Below are 17,587 nucleotides of genomic sequence, written 5' to 3' on the forward strand. Positions count from 1 at the left end.
ATTCTATAACGGTTGCAAAAGGATACAGCAGAATGTTGAAAAGTGGGGTGCAAAAATGGCAGATGGAGTTCAATCAGTACAAATGTGAGGTTTTGGAAGGTCAAATACAAGAGGAAAGTATACAGTAAATGGCAGGACCCTTAGGAGCATTGACATACAAAGGGATCGTAGGGTCCAAGTCTATATTGCCCTGCAAGTGGCAACAGAAGTGGATAACTTCGGTCAGGGCAGTGAGTGTAAAAGTCATGTTGAAGCTGCGTAAGACTTTAGTTAGGTCATGTTTTAGAGTATAGTGTGCTGTTTTGGTTGCCACATTATCATAAGGATGTGGACGCTTTGGAGAGAGTGCAGAGGAGGTTTATGAGGATGTTGCCAGGATTGGAGCGTATTAGCTATAATAAGAGGTTGGACATACTTGGGTTGCTTTCGGTAGGACGTCGGAGGCTCAGAGACAACTTGATTGAAGTATATAAAATTATGAGAGGCATGGATAATGGTGGACCAGTGGAGTCTTTTTCCCAGGGTGTAAATGTCAAATACAGGGGATACAGGTTTAATGAGATGGAGAAAGTTTAAAGGAGATGTGAGAGGAAAGTTTTTTTAGCAAGGGACCAAGGTTCAATTCCACCTTCGGGCAGCTGTCTGTGTGGAGTTTGCAGGTTTTCCCTGTATCGGTGTGGGTTTCTGCTCCCACAGTTCAAAGATTTGCAGGTTAGATAGATTGGCTGTGTTATGTTGCCCGTAGTGTTCAGAGATGCACGAAGGATAGAATGTGCCTGGAACACACTGCCAGGAGAGGTAGTAGAAGCAGATATGTTACCAAAGTTTAAGAGGCATTTAGACAGACACATGAGCAGGCAGGGAATTGAGGGATATGGGCCATTTACAGGCAAACGCAATTAGTTTAGAATGGCATCACAGACAGCACAGACATGGTGGGCCAAAGGGTCTGTTGCCCTTCTATGTTCTACGTACTGAAATAAATGACAATCTGCTTTTAACTTTCTTTGTTTAGGCAAGCCTATTTGCCTGACACTGGAGAGAACTATTCTCTCTGGACAAGTACCATAGAATTTTCAACACACACATAAACCAGTCAAACACTCTTGAACTAATTAACATCTCATCTAAAAGACAGAGACTTTCTTCAGCGGATTGTTGGCAATGCTGAGACTATTTGCTCAAAATGTACTTGAATCCACAATGTTCTGACTCTACTCAGCCTAGTTCAGAATTCTAAAGATATGTGATATCAAACTTCATATAACAAGCATCGCACATTTGACCTCAGGAAACTTCCTCACGTGCTCAAGCAGACATTCACATCCAGAAAGGGTTGTCTGTTCTCTTCCCAGGAACTTAGCAAAATTACAACCATGAGGGGAATGATCCTAAGTTAATTGATTATGCTGTAGGCTCCAAATGGACTTCATCCTTTATGGACATTATTATTGAGGCCGTGAATGTATTGAGATTAATTTTCCAAAATCCCTAGATTCGGGAAAAGTTCTGTTGTACTGAACATCAATCAATACATCAAATCAATAGATCTTGTGGGATCTCATTTTTCAAAATTATTGCTGTGTTTGTCTACATACTTTGAAGCAAACTGCTTCAAAATAACTCATTAAACGGTTTGAGGTGCTTGAGAGATGTGATGAGATACTTAAAAACATACATGTTTAAAAACCAATAAATATCAAAAATCTGGTAGAATTGACACTCTTATGGTCTGTTTCCCACCTTATTCTCCTAACCTGAATTCAAGCTTTTGATTGCTAGACCTGGCTGAATACTCTGTTATCCTTTGATATTTGATCAATTCATATGAAACCTGGACAGTATACGTTGACAAATCTGTACAACCACAGACATCACACCAGTTTGATCCTGTACGCATCATTCACATACACTTTTGTGATGTGGTGGAAGTGGCCAGTACCATAATGAATATAATCTTCAATTGATTTTCTGGGTACAATTGTAGAATTATCTTTCATCAAGCCAGCTCAGATTAGTACGTACCACAGTTGAAAGGGAGGAAATGTTGTCATTGAGATTTTTTTCAACAAATTGGGAAAATATTTTAGTACAGTCCACTTTCTATGTAGGAGCAGGAGGTCTGATTCATACATATTTCTCAATATCTGCAATGAGCACTTTGATTACACTCTATAGTTCTCCAATAACCATCTGCAGCAGGAGAGCTCTCAAACACAGATGTCAAAAACAAGCTGTACCTGGATTCAGTAAAAACAGATAAAAGCTAAGCTCCAGGAGACTGTTGCTCTGAAAAGCTTTCAACCCAAAGATTTCTGTGATGCTATTTAGAGAAAATGTTTACTTGCATTGATCTAGTGCTGAGGAGACAGCTTGGAAAATTCAGAGACAGTCAAGGATAAAGTAACCCTGAACTCCCTTCCTTACTGAGAAACTGGCAATGAGATTTAGTTAGTGTTTATCAAATTTTATCAGACAAACAAACAAACTTGCATTTAAGTCTTTCAACATCTTCAGGATCTTCTAACAATTTTATGGCCAATGGATTACTGTGAAAAGTGCAATTACAGTTTTTAGGTATGCGCATAAACCTACCACTAGACACACTGGGCTATACTTTGCCATCCTGATGTTGGGAAAAACCGTATTTGATAGCCACAAAGTGAAGCAGGGAACCCATAAAAATCGAAATTTCCCAACCATTTCTTGCTGACCACATGTTGACTGGTGTGGGAAACATGGTGAGTCACGACCTGTGCTCACTTATGTGATGGGTTCAGCCTTTTAATTATCTGCCTCTATTTTAAAATTCCCTGAGTTCTCACCTTCTGAAAGGTGTATGGCTTCCTAAAGCCAATGCGAAACATGCCATGTAAGTCAGTCATGATTCTTGGGGGTAATGGCATTCGGTGTTATGGTGTTAGGAACCTTTTGATAGATAAATTTAAAAGGTCTTGTCAACTTCAAATTTCATGAATAGATGTTGGACGTTATGCTCAGCATGTTTTTAATGCTGTGATTAAACATAAGGGTCGTAAAAAAGCGGCCATTAAATTGCCCAGCATTGTGTAAGTGTTTAAGTATATTTTCCCAGGTAGATTAAGGGTTCTGCGGTTTTTGACAATGTCGAGAATTATATATTAATACAGATAATTTTCTGATAACGAGCTAGTTGCATTCTTGTGTGACCTCAGGCTACAGAAAATTGCCATAGAAAAACACGTTATAGGGAAATCTTCATAGAAAATCCCCACACCTGTACAGTAGAAAGTTTGTGTTACCCAAGTAGCATCAATTATTCATCAAACACATTACAGCCAATTCACATTAATAAAACAAGCATTATGGCAGAAGTACCTATGGGCATTTGGTCCATGTGTTGTGAATTTTACTTTGGTTCAAATTCCACACATCTATGTGTGGAGCTTTTGAAAAAAAAGTGACCAAAAGGCTAGCTATCTATTCAATCAATTGCAAAATGTTTTAATGTTTTAAATACTACAGGCTTTGTTTATTCAGCTATGAAATCTCATTATGAATGCTTATCTAAGTTCTAAAGCCTTCCAATGGAACCAGCTCTGCAGCGTTGTTTACACAGATACCAGGGGGACAGGGAATTTTTTTTGATAGTATTGTGACAATTAAAATGATATGTTTCTTTCGTCATTTTTGAATGGGTTTGTTGTTTATTTTGACATATTTATGGGCATTTTAGTGCAGTATTTTTTTCAATGGATATGAATGACCTTGTACTTAATTGACAGTTTATGAGCTGCTAAGAGCAGACTTTCTTCAAGTGGAGCTGGAATCCACTTTTGTTTATTTTGATAGTTTCCAAGACCAAAAATAAAGGTGCAGAAAATAGGTAATTCAGCCCATCAAGTCTACTCTGTCATTTGATTTTGGCTGATCTGTTTCTCAACCCTATTATCCTGCTTTATCCCCATAACCTTGATCTACTTATCAATTAAGAACCTATGTGCTGAATACACTCAATGACCTGACCTCCACAGACTTTTACAGCAATGACATCCACAGATTCCTCACCCTCTAGCTGAAGAAATTCCACCTCATCTCAGTTCTAAAGGGTCACCCCTTCACCCTGAGGCTGTGCCCTCAGGTCCTACTCTCTCTTACTGATGGAAACGTCCTCCATTCTATCCTGCCCTCTCAGTATTCTGTAAGTTTCAATGAGATACTCTTTATCCTTCTAAACTCTGTCGAGTACTGACCCATAGTCCTCAACTGCTCCTCAAGTGATAAAGCCTTCATCCCCAGGATAATTCTTGTAAGCCATCTCTGGACCTTTCTAAAGGAAACACATCCTTCCTTCGATATGGGAGCCTTACATACGGGACCCAAAAGTGACCTTCTTTTGATGAAGCTGTGCTGTATCAGCTTTATATTATCATGTACTTCCCAAGTACTCCACAGTATCATCCTTAATAATGGACTCTAAAATCTCACCAACAACCAAAGTGGGGATAACTGGCCTATAATTTCCCATCTTCTACCTCCTTCCCTTCTTAAGCAGGAGTGTTAAATTAGCTGTGATAATGGGAACTGCAGATGCTGGAGAATCCAAGATAATGAAATGGGAGGCTGGATGAACACAGCAGGCCCAGCAGCTTTTGTGCTCCTGAGATGTTGCTGGGCCGACTATGTTCATCCAGCCTCACATTTCATTGTGTTAAATTAGCTATTTTCCCATCCTCTGGGAATCTCCCTGACTCCAGGGATTCCTGAAATATCACCATTAATGCCTCTACAATCTCCTAAGCTATCTTCTTCAGAACTCTGGGGTGTAGTTCATCTGGTCCAGGTTATTTATCCACTTTCAGGCCTTTTAGCTTCTCCAGCACCTTCTCTTTAGCAAAGGCCATCACACTTACCTCTGCCTCGCTTGGAGTTCTGGTTTTCTGCTGGTATTTTCTGCCATGAAGATTGATGCAAATTACCTGTTCAGTTCCTTTGTCATTTCTTTGTTCCCTCATTATTCCTTCTCCAGCCTCCTTTTCTAGTGGACTACTGTCCACTCTTGCTTTCCCTTTTTTTTAATATATCTAAACAACTCTTGCAATCTCCTTTTTTTATGTTATTAGCTTGTTTACCCTCATATTTTATTTTTTCCCTTTTTTGACTGTTCTCTGCTGGTTTTTAAAGGCTTCCCACTAATCTTTACCACATTGTGTGCTTTTTCTTTTGCTTTTATGTTGACTTTGTCTTCCTTTGTCACCCATGTTCGCCTCATCTTCCCCTTAGTATGTTTCTTCTTCCTTGGGATGAATTACTGCTGTGCCTCCTGAATTACCTGCAGAAATTCTTGCTATTGCTGCTTCACCATCTTCCCTGTTGGGTTCCCCTTCTCATCAATTCTGGCTAGTTCCTCCCTCATGCCTTTCCTGCTTTCTTTGCAAAACTGTAATACAGTTACATCTGATTCAAGCTTCTCCCTCTCAAACTGCAGGATGAATTCTATCATATTATGATCGCTGACTCCCCAGAGGCTCCTTTCCCTTAAGCTTCCTAATTAAGTCTACCTAATTACGCAAAACCTAATCCAGATCTGCCTGTCCCCTAGTAGGATCTACCCCAAGGTGCTCCAAAAAATATCATCTCATGGACATTCCATAAATTGCTTTTCTTTGCGGGGATTTGCTGCCGATCACAAGCATTTCTCGGACCAATTAATGTTCTTATAGGGTTTATGACTTCTTTCCATAATGGATAATAGGTGCATGAGTATAGAAGAAATTTTGTGGGGGAGTTGTGTGTGGCTATGGAGGGGTCATGGAGAAATATGGTGAGTGGGTCAGCGAGGGATATATGCAGGTTTATGAACGAGGCTTATAAAATATGGGGGATACAAGGAACAATGGCCCTTTTAAGCTGCACACACACCCAACCATGCCAACTGGCATTGGCACATCAACTGCAGCATTGAAATCCATGTGTGGAAGGCTCTGCCATGCATTAGCCTCAGGGACATGACAGCCAGTAAGGAAGTTAGAAGGAATACTGACAATGAGGACCTGGGCATGATTGGATGATAAGAAGGTTAGGGTTTCTAACAGAGTGAGGAGAACTGGGTCAATTAGTCAGCCAGTTAAGGCAGATCTTCTAAATTACCCACCTCAACCTAACTGTGTCCCCAACTAGGTCCCGTTTCACAAGGCACCAAGCTCTGATTCAAGCCCCATCCTGGCTACTGGGGAGGGGGACAGGGAGGCAGTAAATAACATGTAGGTGTGTGTTTATACAGGAAGTGGGAATGCAACATCAGGAAATTACCCAACTCAAAGGGGTAATTCTGATCCAGCAGGGTCCCACAAATAGCAAATGACACAGATAACCAGAAGCCCTGCTTCTGGTGGGTAGTGATGGTCAAGCTTTGGTAGTAGAAAGCTTTGATCATCTGTGAGCAGTCCCATGGGATTTATTATATCCAAAAAAGAAGTCAGGCAGGTTGTAGTTTAAATTTCACCTGAAAGCAGCACTTTAAGTGATGAAGCACTCCCTAGGTGCTGCATTGTAGTGGCCTAGGTTACATGCAGAAGATCTGGAGTGGGACTTGAGCCCATGAGCTTCTGACTCAGAGGCAGGTATTACACAAGTTAATATTTGGTGGTCTAAGTATCAATATTTTCAGAATCTGATACTTCAGGACTGCCCACTTTTATTGCCCATGTAGGCTGTGAAGGTATTTTTGCAACATGAAATCTTTGTTCAATTAACTGTAAGAATTTCAATCTTATGTCCTTGCATAAAGCCAGCAAATACATTAGTCAATAAAGTAATTCAAAATACATCAACATACCAGTGAGGAACTGGCTGAGGCTCCATCATTATAGACAAGTACCTCACGCCATGTAAATAACCTAATTGAAATTCATTGCCAGCAAACTTCAAAGCACACTGAGGTCTGAAGGTGACACATATCAATTACAGACTGGAGTTTGCAATTGTTGTAGTTCTTAATGCTGGCTCTGAAGCTGACATAGCCACTCAATTTATTAGACAATAGCAGACATGCAGGGTTTAATGCCCAGTAAACATTAGTGCTTGATGCATTCACTGATCTCACCTGCCCCCGGAACATGTGGGGCAGTCATACCAATTGGCTCAATGCATTTTATCAGACCCCGTTGCACACAAGGGTTCACCAATGGCTTACTCACAATAGATTCTGGAAAACTCAAAAACAATTTATAGACGCTGTTAGAATGTTAGAGCACCCTTATCACTTTTACGTTCCTCTCCAAAACAATAATAGATTAGCAATAGATTCTCACCTTCTGTTTGTCCAATGCAGGATAACAAGATATTGCATTAAAAGAAGAAAAGGAGAATGTTAGTGACAGCATGTCTGAAATTGTAATGAATGTTGTGCTATTTCATATCCTATTGCACAATTAGTTTACAATAAATAGAAGATCTGCTGACTGTGAAGGGATAACATACCAGCAAAGCAAGGTACCTCAGTAATTCTCGCAAGGACCAATGGGTTCTGAGCGGCTGTATGAGTGTTGAAATCTAAGGTTATCACACTGTTAATCAAAACCATCACTGCATCTGATGTTACTCCAATGTACTGAATAAAAATGGAGCTTGTTCAGGGCAAGATTATGATAGAGAACTCTCTAGTTCAGGGCACAGATAGACGTTTCCGCAGCCGACAGTGAGCTATGAGTATGGTGTAAAAACAGAAGTTGCTGGAAAAGCTCTTCAGATCTGGCAGCATCCGTGAAGTAAAACTCAGACTTAACCTCTCAGAGTTAACTGAGTTCTGAGAAACATCAACTCTGTTTTTTTCTTCACAGATGCTGCCAAACCCGCTGGGCATTTACAACAACTTCTGTTTTTGTTCCTGATTTACAGCATCTGCAGTTCTTTTGGTTTTTGGTGTGTTGCATCCCTGGTGCCAGGATCAAGAATGTCTTGGGGAGCAGAATATTCTTAAATGGGAGCGTGGCCAGCCGGAGGTTGTTGTACACATTCGTATGAATGACATCGGAAGAGAAAAGTACAATGTTCTGAAGAGAAAATATGGAAATATTCCCCATGGGAAAGACTGGCAGATGGCTTAAGTGGTACCATTATTTAAGAAAGGTGGTTACAAAAAGCCAGGGAACTATAGACCGGTGAGCCTGATGTCAATGGTGGGTAAGTTGTTGGAGGGGATTCTGAGGGACACGATTTACATGGAAAGGCAAGGACTGTTTAGATGTAGTCAACATGGCTTTGCGCGTGGGAAATTGTGTGCCAATAACTTGATAAGAGTTTTTTGAACAAGTGACAAAGAAGTCAGAACCATGGGCATTGTCTGTATGGATTTGAGTAAGGCGTTTGACAAGGTTCCACTGGTTAGCAAGGTTAGATCACATGGAATTCAGGGAGAACTAACCATTTGGATGCAAAATTGGCTTGAAGGTAGGAGACAGAGGGTTGTTTGTCAACCTGGAAGCCTGTGGCTCATGGTGTGCCGCAAGGATCAGTGCTGGGTTCACTGTTTTTTTGTGAATTATACAAATGATTTGGATATGAATATAGGAAGCATGGTTATTAAGTTTGAAGATGACGCCAAAAAGTGGTGTGGTGGACAGCAAAGAAAATTATCTTGGACTACAACAGGATCTTAACCAGATAGGCCAATGGCCAAGGAGTGGCAGATGGAGTTCAATTTAGACAAATGAGACATTCTGCACTTACTTGAGGCATATCAGGACAGGACCTTTACACTAAATGGTGTAGTCTTGGGGAGTGTGGCTGACTAAAGAAACTTTTGGGTGCATGTTCATAGTTCCTTGAAGATGGAGTCACAGTAGACAGTGTAGAGAAGAAGACATTTGGTACTTGCCTTTATTAGATAGTGCAATGAGTATAGCAGTTGGGATGTCATGTTGTGACTGCACACGAAATTGGTTAGGCCTCTTTTGGAATACTGCATTCAATTCTGGGTTCCTGCTGTAGGAAAGATGTGGTTAAACTAGAAATGGTTCAAAAAGATTTACATGGATGTTGCCAAGGTTGGATGGCTTGAACTATAGGGAGAGGGTGAATAGGCTGGGGCTATTTTGTCTGGAGCATCAAAGGCTGAGGGGTTGTGGAGGTTTATAAAAACATGAGGGGCAAGGACAGGGTGAATAACCAATGTCTTTTCCCCAGGGTAAGGGAGTGTAAAACTGGACAGCATAGGTTTAGGTGAGAGGGGAAAGATTTAAAAGGCTGCTCAGGGGCAATATTTTCATGCAGATGATGGTGTGGGCATGGAATAAGCCGCCAGAAGATGCTGATACAATTGCAACATTTAAAAGGCATCCAGATGGGTTCATGAAAGGAAGAGTTTAGAGGGATATGGGCCAAATGCTGGCAAATGGAACCAAATTAGTTTGGGATAGGTGGTCGGCATGTACGCGTTGGACTGAAGGGTATCCTTTCATGCTGTACATCTCTATGACTCTATAAGTGACCATTTATACACTAAATAATTCACTTGATGCTTCAGGCTAAAATCAGTGTGTATGCTTTTGACATTTACATTTTTAGTTGCATAAAGGTGATTTGGCTGTGTTATTTTTTGTTTTCAGCCCTAGAAAACAGCAAATTCTCATAAGCTTCAGGCCCAGTTCTTGCATTTATTTTCAGCATAAAATGCTCGTGAGACTGTTGTAGCATGGACTGCATGCAGAGCAAAGCAGTCTTTGATTTCCTCCAGAGTATCTTCACACTAATGTGACATTTGTGATTCTTCGAGCAACCAACTGTGTGACCACATTAAATGGGACTGCATATTTTCTGTGCAAAATTAGAGCTGAATTATTGCGCCTCAGTCTCACGTGTACTTGGAATGGATTCAGGCAGCTCAAACTGATTTGACTAAGATCACTGACAGCCAAGTGGGACTGAATGCTTCCATCTCATCAGTCTAGTCTCAATTGATAGTCAGCGTCTAGAGGTGAAAGCACACTCATTGAAGCCACTCGATCTTTCCAGCACCAGCTTTAAAAATTCCAGAGATATAGTACTTGATAAGTTCACTAATGCATTGGCCTTAATATTATCACCTAATGTACTCTCTGACAGCATTGAAAAAAATAATCAAGTAGAAACAGATTTTAGGAACTAAGATATTTTTTCGTTTACTCGTAGGATGTGGGTGTCACCGGCTGGCCAGCATTTATTGCCTGCCCCTAGTTACCCTTGAGAAGGTTGTGGTGAACTACCTTCTTGAACCACTGCAGTTCATGTGCTGTGGGGAATTCCAGGACTTTGAACCAGTGACGGTGAAGGAACAGAGACATAGTTCAGGTCAGGATGGTGAGTGGCTTGGACGGGAACTTGCAGATGGCGCTCTTCCCATATATCTCTTGCCCTTGTTCTTCTGAATCTAAGTGTTTGTGGCTTTGAACTTACTGTCTAGGGATCTTTGGTGAAGTTGTGGTTCGTTAAAACATGCAATTATTTACTGTTTTCTGATCTCATTCTTAAAAGGCTATTTTACACAGACCAATGCCTGAAAAGCAAGGTATTTTGGAGCTGTTTTTTTCTGCTTTGTACGTACAAGTTGAAAGGATGATTTTCTTTATTCAATTTATTATTCACAAACAGCTAATTACAGGAAGATGGTCCTAGTCATTCAGATATTCTTTAGAGGAATGGATTCAATTTCCACCATGGCAGTTGGTCATTTAAAGTATTGGGTAAAATCTGAAATTGTCTCAGTAACAGTGGCCGTGAACCTATCATCGGTCGTCATAACAACCAGTCTGGTTCAGTGATGTCCTGTAGGGAAGGAAACTGCCATCCATACCTGGTCTGACCTCCATATGGCTCCGGTCCCACAGCAATGTGGCTGGATCTTAACTGCCCTTTGAAATCGCCTGGTAATTAGGGATAGGCAACACATCCCACGAAGGTTTAAACAAAAATGACAATATTGCAACACCGCAGGAGAACATTGCTCTGTAAGAATATAATGGATCTTTGATATTCTAATTGGGATTTTCTATTCGACCTAGAGGCCTGAAGAAGGGTCACTGGACTTGAAACATTAACTCTGATTCCTGTCCACAGATGCTGCCAGACCTGCTGTGTTTTTCCAGCAATCTCTGTTTTTTTTGTATATTTCAGCTCTTCAGCATCCACAATTCCTTGCTTTATTTCCAATCAAAGCCTGGAACTATGGAAGAGTAAATAGATTTAGGGGTACAAGTTCCATAAAGATTCCAGGGTGGGAAATTTCAATTCTGAGGTTTGATCGGAGAAGTTGGGATTGTTTTCCTTAGAGAGGAGAAGGTAAAGAGGAGATTTGGTAGCAGTTTTGAAAATAATGAAAATGCTCATATATGAGAGGACACAGATTTGAGTTAATTTGCAAAAGAAACAAATGCAATGTGCTGAAAAATTGATTAACACAGCAAGTAGTTAGACTCTGGAACATACTTCCAGGAAATATAGTGGAGACCGTTTCAGCTGAGGCACTGAATTGCATTTTTAAATGATTATTTAAATAGAAATAAAATTCAGGGTGGTGAGGAAAAGGCAGAAGAATGGCATAGAGGCACAACAGATCATCAGAGAACCAGAGCAAGCATAATGGGCCAAACAACTTACTTCTGTGCTGTAATAGTTCTGTGATTCTGTGAAATTACTAAAAGCTAGTGGATGGGCACAAAAAAAAAGGCTGGTGATACACATTTTACCTCAGGGTTCTGGAATAGAGGGATGGAAGTTATGTTACAATGATATAAAATATTTGATAGTCTACCTTTATGGTCTCCATTCTGGGCACTAAACCTCACAAAGAGGATTATTACGTTATTCACATACAGCTATGTTAGAAATTGACATTTAACTTTAGTAGATACCTTTTTTGTACAATAGAATAGGAGAGTGAGAAAACTTAAAAATAGTGCATCATATAAAAGATGCCAAGACTGTGGCGCCATGGAAAATGCACCAAATTTGAAAGCCTCTTGCATTAGCTAAAATCTGAGACCTGGAAGCCTACTTGTTTCTGCTAAAAGGCCAGGGATATGGGGGACCATTTTGAAAGAAAGAGCAACTAGGCATAGCAGCTTGAGATAAAGTGGAACAAGCAATGATAAATGCACAGCTCAATATGTCAAATGAAGATCAGCAAAAAGTCACATAAATCATTCATGGCTGGTCTTGAAAAGCATGCTCAGGGCATGATCACCATGAGGCTGAAGATGATTCAGGAGAGGAAGGAGGTCAACTGGATAACAACCAAGATAAAAGACACACACCTGATCAGGGCCGCACGACAGAGAAAACTTCAAACAAGGACAGAAAAGAAGTGAAGGAGAGAGGAAGAACCTGATGATCAAAACCTACAGGAAGAAATCTGATTGTGTGCTGCTCACCTGCTAATAACATAGGAAGTGAGTTAGACTCAAAATCAATGCCTGAAGTTTATAGCTACACTAACATCCTAAGATAATTTACTAAATTTGTTCTAACTTTATCTCATTAAAGTAATTAATGGCTGAACTTTGCTGCCAGGTCATTTCTGAATGGAAAAAAAATCTACCCCAAACATCTACAAAGAATATATTATCTTGAAGGGACTGTTGTACAGGTGGAACACACAAATTGTATGGACACAGCAGTTGTAGTGAACCATTCTGTTGCAACGTATCTCCTTTGCAGACTGATTTTATTTTATTGACAGTACATAGATATAGAGCCTATATATACAGCCCTCAATAACTAATGATAAAAATTAATTTGCCAAACTCACATGTTTTGAAATGTTTGTGCTCCTTGAGTCTACATTGTACCTGCAGGATTAAGACAGGAAGAGAAAATGAGATCACCAAGCAAACAACCATAAACCAACAGACAATATTATAACAATATAAGCAGCTGGGAACAAGTAAATTCAATATAGCATAGATTTCCACTTCCTGCTGCATTTGAAATCTCCTTTTAAATATGTCATGCTTATTTATAAGATAAATTTGTCAACATAATTATTCGATCTGTTATTTGCACTGCCAATAATCTTCTGGTTCCTTTTTCAAAGAGCATTGTAGCTTCTTATGCCAGTGAATATAATTGCAATGTTTGTTCTATGCCCTTGAAAAGTGGATCCTCCCTGAAAGGATGAGGTAATGACAATGCAATATGTTTGAATTGACAGTTTCTATTATAAGTTTGGACATAAGAACTTATAATGGAAAAGCTTGACAAGAAGTATGTACAATAGTTATGCTTTATAAGATATAATGCTTCTATGATCTTGCACTTTTATTAAGATTGGACATTTGAAACTAGGTGCTGAATTTTAATCAAAGTCAGCTATGTACCGATTTCTGAGAGTATCACAGAGGGCTTCTTTCTGTGAACTCTGGTTATCTCATGTAATTCTCTTTATTCAGGTCATTATGTAGGCACCACACCTCTATAATGCCATGCTCCCACTGCCTTGAGCTCAACAATGATGGAAATATTCGTCATTGCATGGACTTCTGGGATTCACACCACCACGCACCCCTCCCCACCCCCACCATGCCTTATTTAAAACTAAGCTGTGCAACAGGGTTAATCACTGCCGGCCAGGAATAGTCACTCACAATACACATACTGTGACTGAAATGAAAAAGAAAATCTTCTGAAGCCAGGGCACGTACAGTAGGTTGCATGAATGACGCCACATTGGAAATAGAAGCTCACATTTGCAAACGTATTGTCACGTTACATCATCATTGACTGTCACAGTAACTCTAGCTACAAGACTCAAGCTATCCATCCTTACTGCCATGCCATGTTTGAACCCTGAAAAGGGGAATGCTGCTCTCTCCATCACTCCAAGAGTAGTATAACATCTTGTCATTGCTCCGGACAGACCATGGCCCACCCATGGAATGATATGGAATCCCTGATCCTGAACACTCCAAGTGTCCGATTGATTGTGTCCAACTCCCAGAACTGATATTAGGTGATGACTTTGTTGTTATCTCTTGGCTGCTGACAATCCCCCTTCACTTTATGAATGATTACAACCCTTCGATGTTCAGGCTGAAACACATTCAGCACATTTGGCATGTAAGCTACTGACACAAGTAGAAGGTGTGGCATTGGTGTAGTGTGGTACCGTAAAGCAACATGTCTGCCCCATTGACTTATTACTGCCGGCAAACATGCCAAGCTATCTGGGCCTGTGACTGTGCTAATCAGCAAGGCAAGACATACGTACGGTAAGCCTGCAAGTTCTGAATGAAAATTGCAGTATACATAGAGGCAAGACAAAACAAGGCGGGAGGGACGTCCAAATAGAGCAAAGTGGATGAGCACTAGGAAAGCAAGGAGCCCTGAGATGCAGCCTGCTCCAGTCCACAAGATACAGGATGTCACTATGCTTCAAACTGCAGCGCTAAAATGGATAACAGTCATCTAAGTGAGTTGGGGATGTGCCACGATGATGTGGTAAGACTCATGCATGTCCGGTTTTAACCATTTGGGGTTGCAGGCAGTCACTCCTGTGGAGCCCTCAGCTGTTGGGGTTTGTTGGTGGAGCAAGCAGGGAGTTGAAACTGCGAGGTCTTTATTCAGAAATTGCTATTGCCTGGTTTCTGTCTGTCACAGAATTCCTACAGTGTGTACGCAGGCCATTTGGCAAAGAGCATCCCACCCACACCCACCCCATTCCTGTAACCCTGCATTTTCTATGGCTAATCTATTCAGCCTACACATAACCGGACACAATGGGAAATTTAGCATAGCTGATCCACCAAACCCGCCCATAGCTGATCCACCAACCTGCCCATAGCTGATCCACCCAACCTGCCCATCTCTGGACTGTGGGAGGAAACTGAAGGAGACACAGGGAGAATGTGCAAACTCCACAAGACAGTTGCCTGAGGCTGCAATTGAATCTGGATCCCTGGCGCTTTGACACAGCAGTGCTAACCACTGAGCCACTGTCATATTGGTGAATAGCAAACCAGTGAGAATAATCAATAATGGTGCGTTGATACATGCAAATGAGCCCCTCACAACTCATCCATGGGATTATCATCCCAATATCAAAACCTTGGGAGCAAAATTTGTCATTTTTTTCTCAACATTAAGAATCTCATTTTCTGATCATACCATATTTTCCCAACTGATTCACCCATATTGTTCACGGAGTGGGAGAATTCAGATCTAGGAATCTAATCAAAGTTAAAATGAACTACCCCCACCAGGCAAAAATGAGATGCAACTGGTGCAGGGGGACGGTTTGCAGTTAAAACATTTGGAAGCATGTACCTTCACCAATCATATTTTGTTCCTGCTGTATGCCCATCTTAACTCACACCATCGGGCAGGCAAACAGGACACTGGCAGGAAGAAAGTAGAGGCCTAAATATGCAGATTGGGAATGTCATTTGGACTTCATTTACAATATCAACCAGAGCCTTGACAGGGAGAAAGGCTAGCCATATAGATTCCAATCTTACGAAAAACTGAGCAAGAGTCAAATACTGGGTCACACGAGGTATGTTTTGCAGTTTTTACAGGATTCCCCATTGCCACTAATACCCTTCTAGGCCCTAGATTCCTGATTGTGGGTACAAGCTTTCAGCCTCTCTCAATCATCTGGATCATGACAATGACTATCCTCACAGAGCTCTGGGGTCAGCCTCCTGACAATTGTTTGTGTTATCTCTCTCCATATAGGTATTTAATCTTACCAGGTGTCAAGCAGAGGCTACATCCTGTTGCTTGAATTAAGTGATTAAGATAAGCCGAGCCTCCACGTCTCTTATTGTCTTGTTTCCACACACCCTACCCTATACCTTCCACTCCCTGCCTGATACTTGGATCTACAGTGGGAATTAAGATGGAGAAAAAAAATGGTAAAGCTGTCCCAGGTGGTTACTGTGGTTTGTATAAATGGAATTTCTCAAATTCGTTAATAAGATCCACCAACAAAAGTACAGAGAATTTCTACTCAAGAATCTGTACCTAGACACTTTTGCACCTAAGATAGCACCATAAGTGGTAAGTTGTAAACTTTTCACTGGGCTCATGGAAATACATGTGACAATGAAGCTACTTCAATTCAATTCAGGGATACATCAGCACTGTGTAAACATTCAGCAACTTATGCATACCAGTGATTTGTAAACATTGTTCAACAGTATCCACCGCTCCACCAATAATCTCACAAAAAATGTCAGCTCACCTTTAATCTCCCTGTGAATTTCAAGAAATTTCAGCATTTAGTGCACAAAGTCAGACTAGTATTTAACAGCTTAAGTACCTTTTTAATGACAGGTTGTCTCCTATAAAGGCACACACCAGCTCCTTAGCTCAGCAGGGAATCAAGTAAACTATGAAATCTTGTTCCTAATACTAGTAGATTGTTGTTAGAGATTTATATATTTGAATATTCTGCAACTGCTTTATGAACTTAGTGAACAAGGTCATTCTTATCCTGACAATCAAAAGTGGTTCCATGGTTATCAGTAGTTATCCAGATTTTTATTGAATTCAAATTCCAACATCTGCTATCGTGGGATTCATTTTTTTTATTCATTCATGGGATGAGGGCATCACTGGATAAGCCAACATTAATGTGCCATCCCTAATAATTAGGAGTCAACCACATTGCTGCGGGTCTGGAGTCACTTGTAGGCTAGACCAGGTAAGGAGGGCAGTTTCCTTCCCTAAAGGACATTGGTGAACCAGATGGGTTTTTCCAACAATCAGCAATGGATTCACAGTCATTGTTAGACTCTTTATTCCAGACTTTTTTTCCCTTTGAATGCAAATTCCACCATCTGCCATGGCAGGATTTGAACCTAAATCCCCAGAATGTTACTCTGGATTCTTTGTCCAGTTACTGGACCACTGCCTCCCCTAATACTCAAAACTAAGGGTGGTTCAGATTAGATCATTAAAATTGCTGCTGGGGCCCTTTGATGGAATGTTAGGCCAGGCCAGACATCTTGGATATAAATGAGGCAAAGCCTTCGAATTTGGCCAACTAAGTTCATTTTCCTTTTACTGGACTGTATTAGATTTCCTTTGTATTGCAAAAGCTGGTGAATATATACATCCAGAAACTCCTGTTACTACCATCAGACTTCAAAGTTAAGTAACTATCCAGAAAAGCAATATTAATAGCCATTGTCAAAGATCAAACAATGTTAGGTGAAAGTGAAGAACTGATTTATTTTAAAAAATGACAAGAGGATGGAAGGTAAGAACAAAAATGTAAGGAAGTAATTACACTGCTGATAGCTGCAAAGGATGGCAGAGGTCTAAGCTTGTCTGTAAATGAGAGATCAGTTTGAAGTCTTCTTGTCAGCTGTCTCCCAACAGACATGCAGTCTCAGGATTGTTTTGGAAGCTTTCTCAGAGAAGGAGAGAAGCAAATTCATTTTAACAATCTTCTGTTTGCTTGCTGCCCTACTGAATGCTTTAGCTTGTTAGATAAAGCAGTCAAGGGCCAAGTGATGGGATAGGAACACTTGCAACTTTCCACTACCATCCCCAATTTATGGAGATAGTACAGTTCTTTCAATTCCTTACACTGAATATTTATGAGAAAGGTTATTTCTGAATTTTTTTT

General features: G+C 40.5%; 1 protein-coding gene across 2 annotated transcripts in view; it reads right to left on the reverse strand.

The window, feature by feature from the left end:
- The window catches only part of LOC125460536 (copine-9-like), a 428,858-nt gene that overhangs the window by 224,169 nt on the left and 187,102 nt on the right, over nt 1-17,587 (reverse strand). For both annotated transcript variants that reach the window (XM_059649788.1, XM_059649789.1), the window contains one exon: nt 12,764-12,803. In XM_059649788.1, the coding sequence (XP_059505771.1) occupies nt 12,764-12,803 (40 nt within the window). The remainder of the gene's footprint in view (nt 1-12,763; nt 12,804-17,587) is intronic.

This window comes from Stegostoma tigrinum, chromosome 11, assembly GCF_030684315.1.
Source record: "Stegostoma tigrinum isolate sSteTig4 chromosome 11, sSteTig4.hap1, whole genome shotgun sequence".
Taxonomy (NCBI): Eukaryota; Metazoa; Chordata; class Chondrichthyes; order Orectolobiformes; family Stegostomatidae; genus Stegostoma; species Stegostoma tigrinum.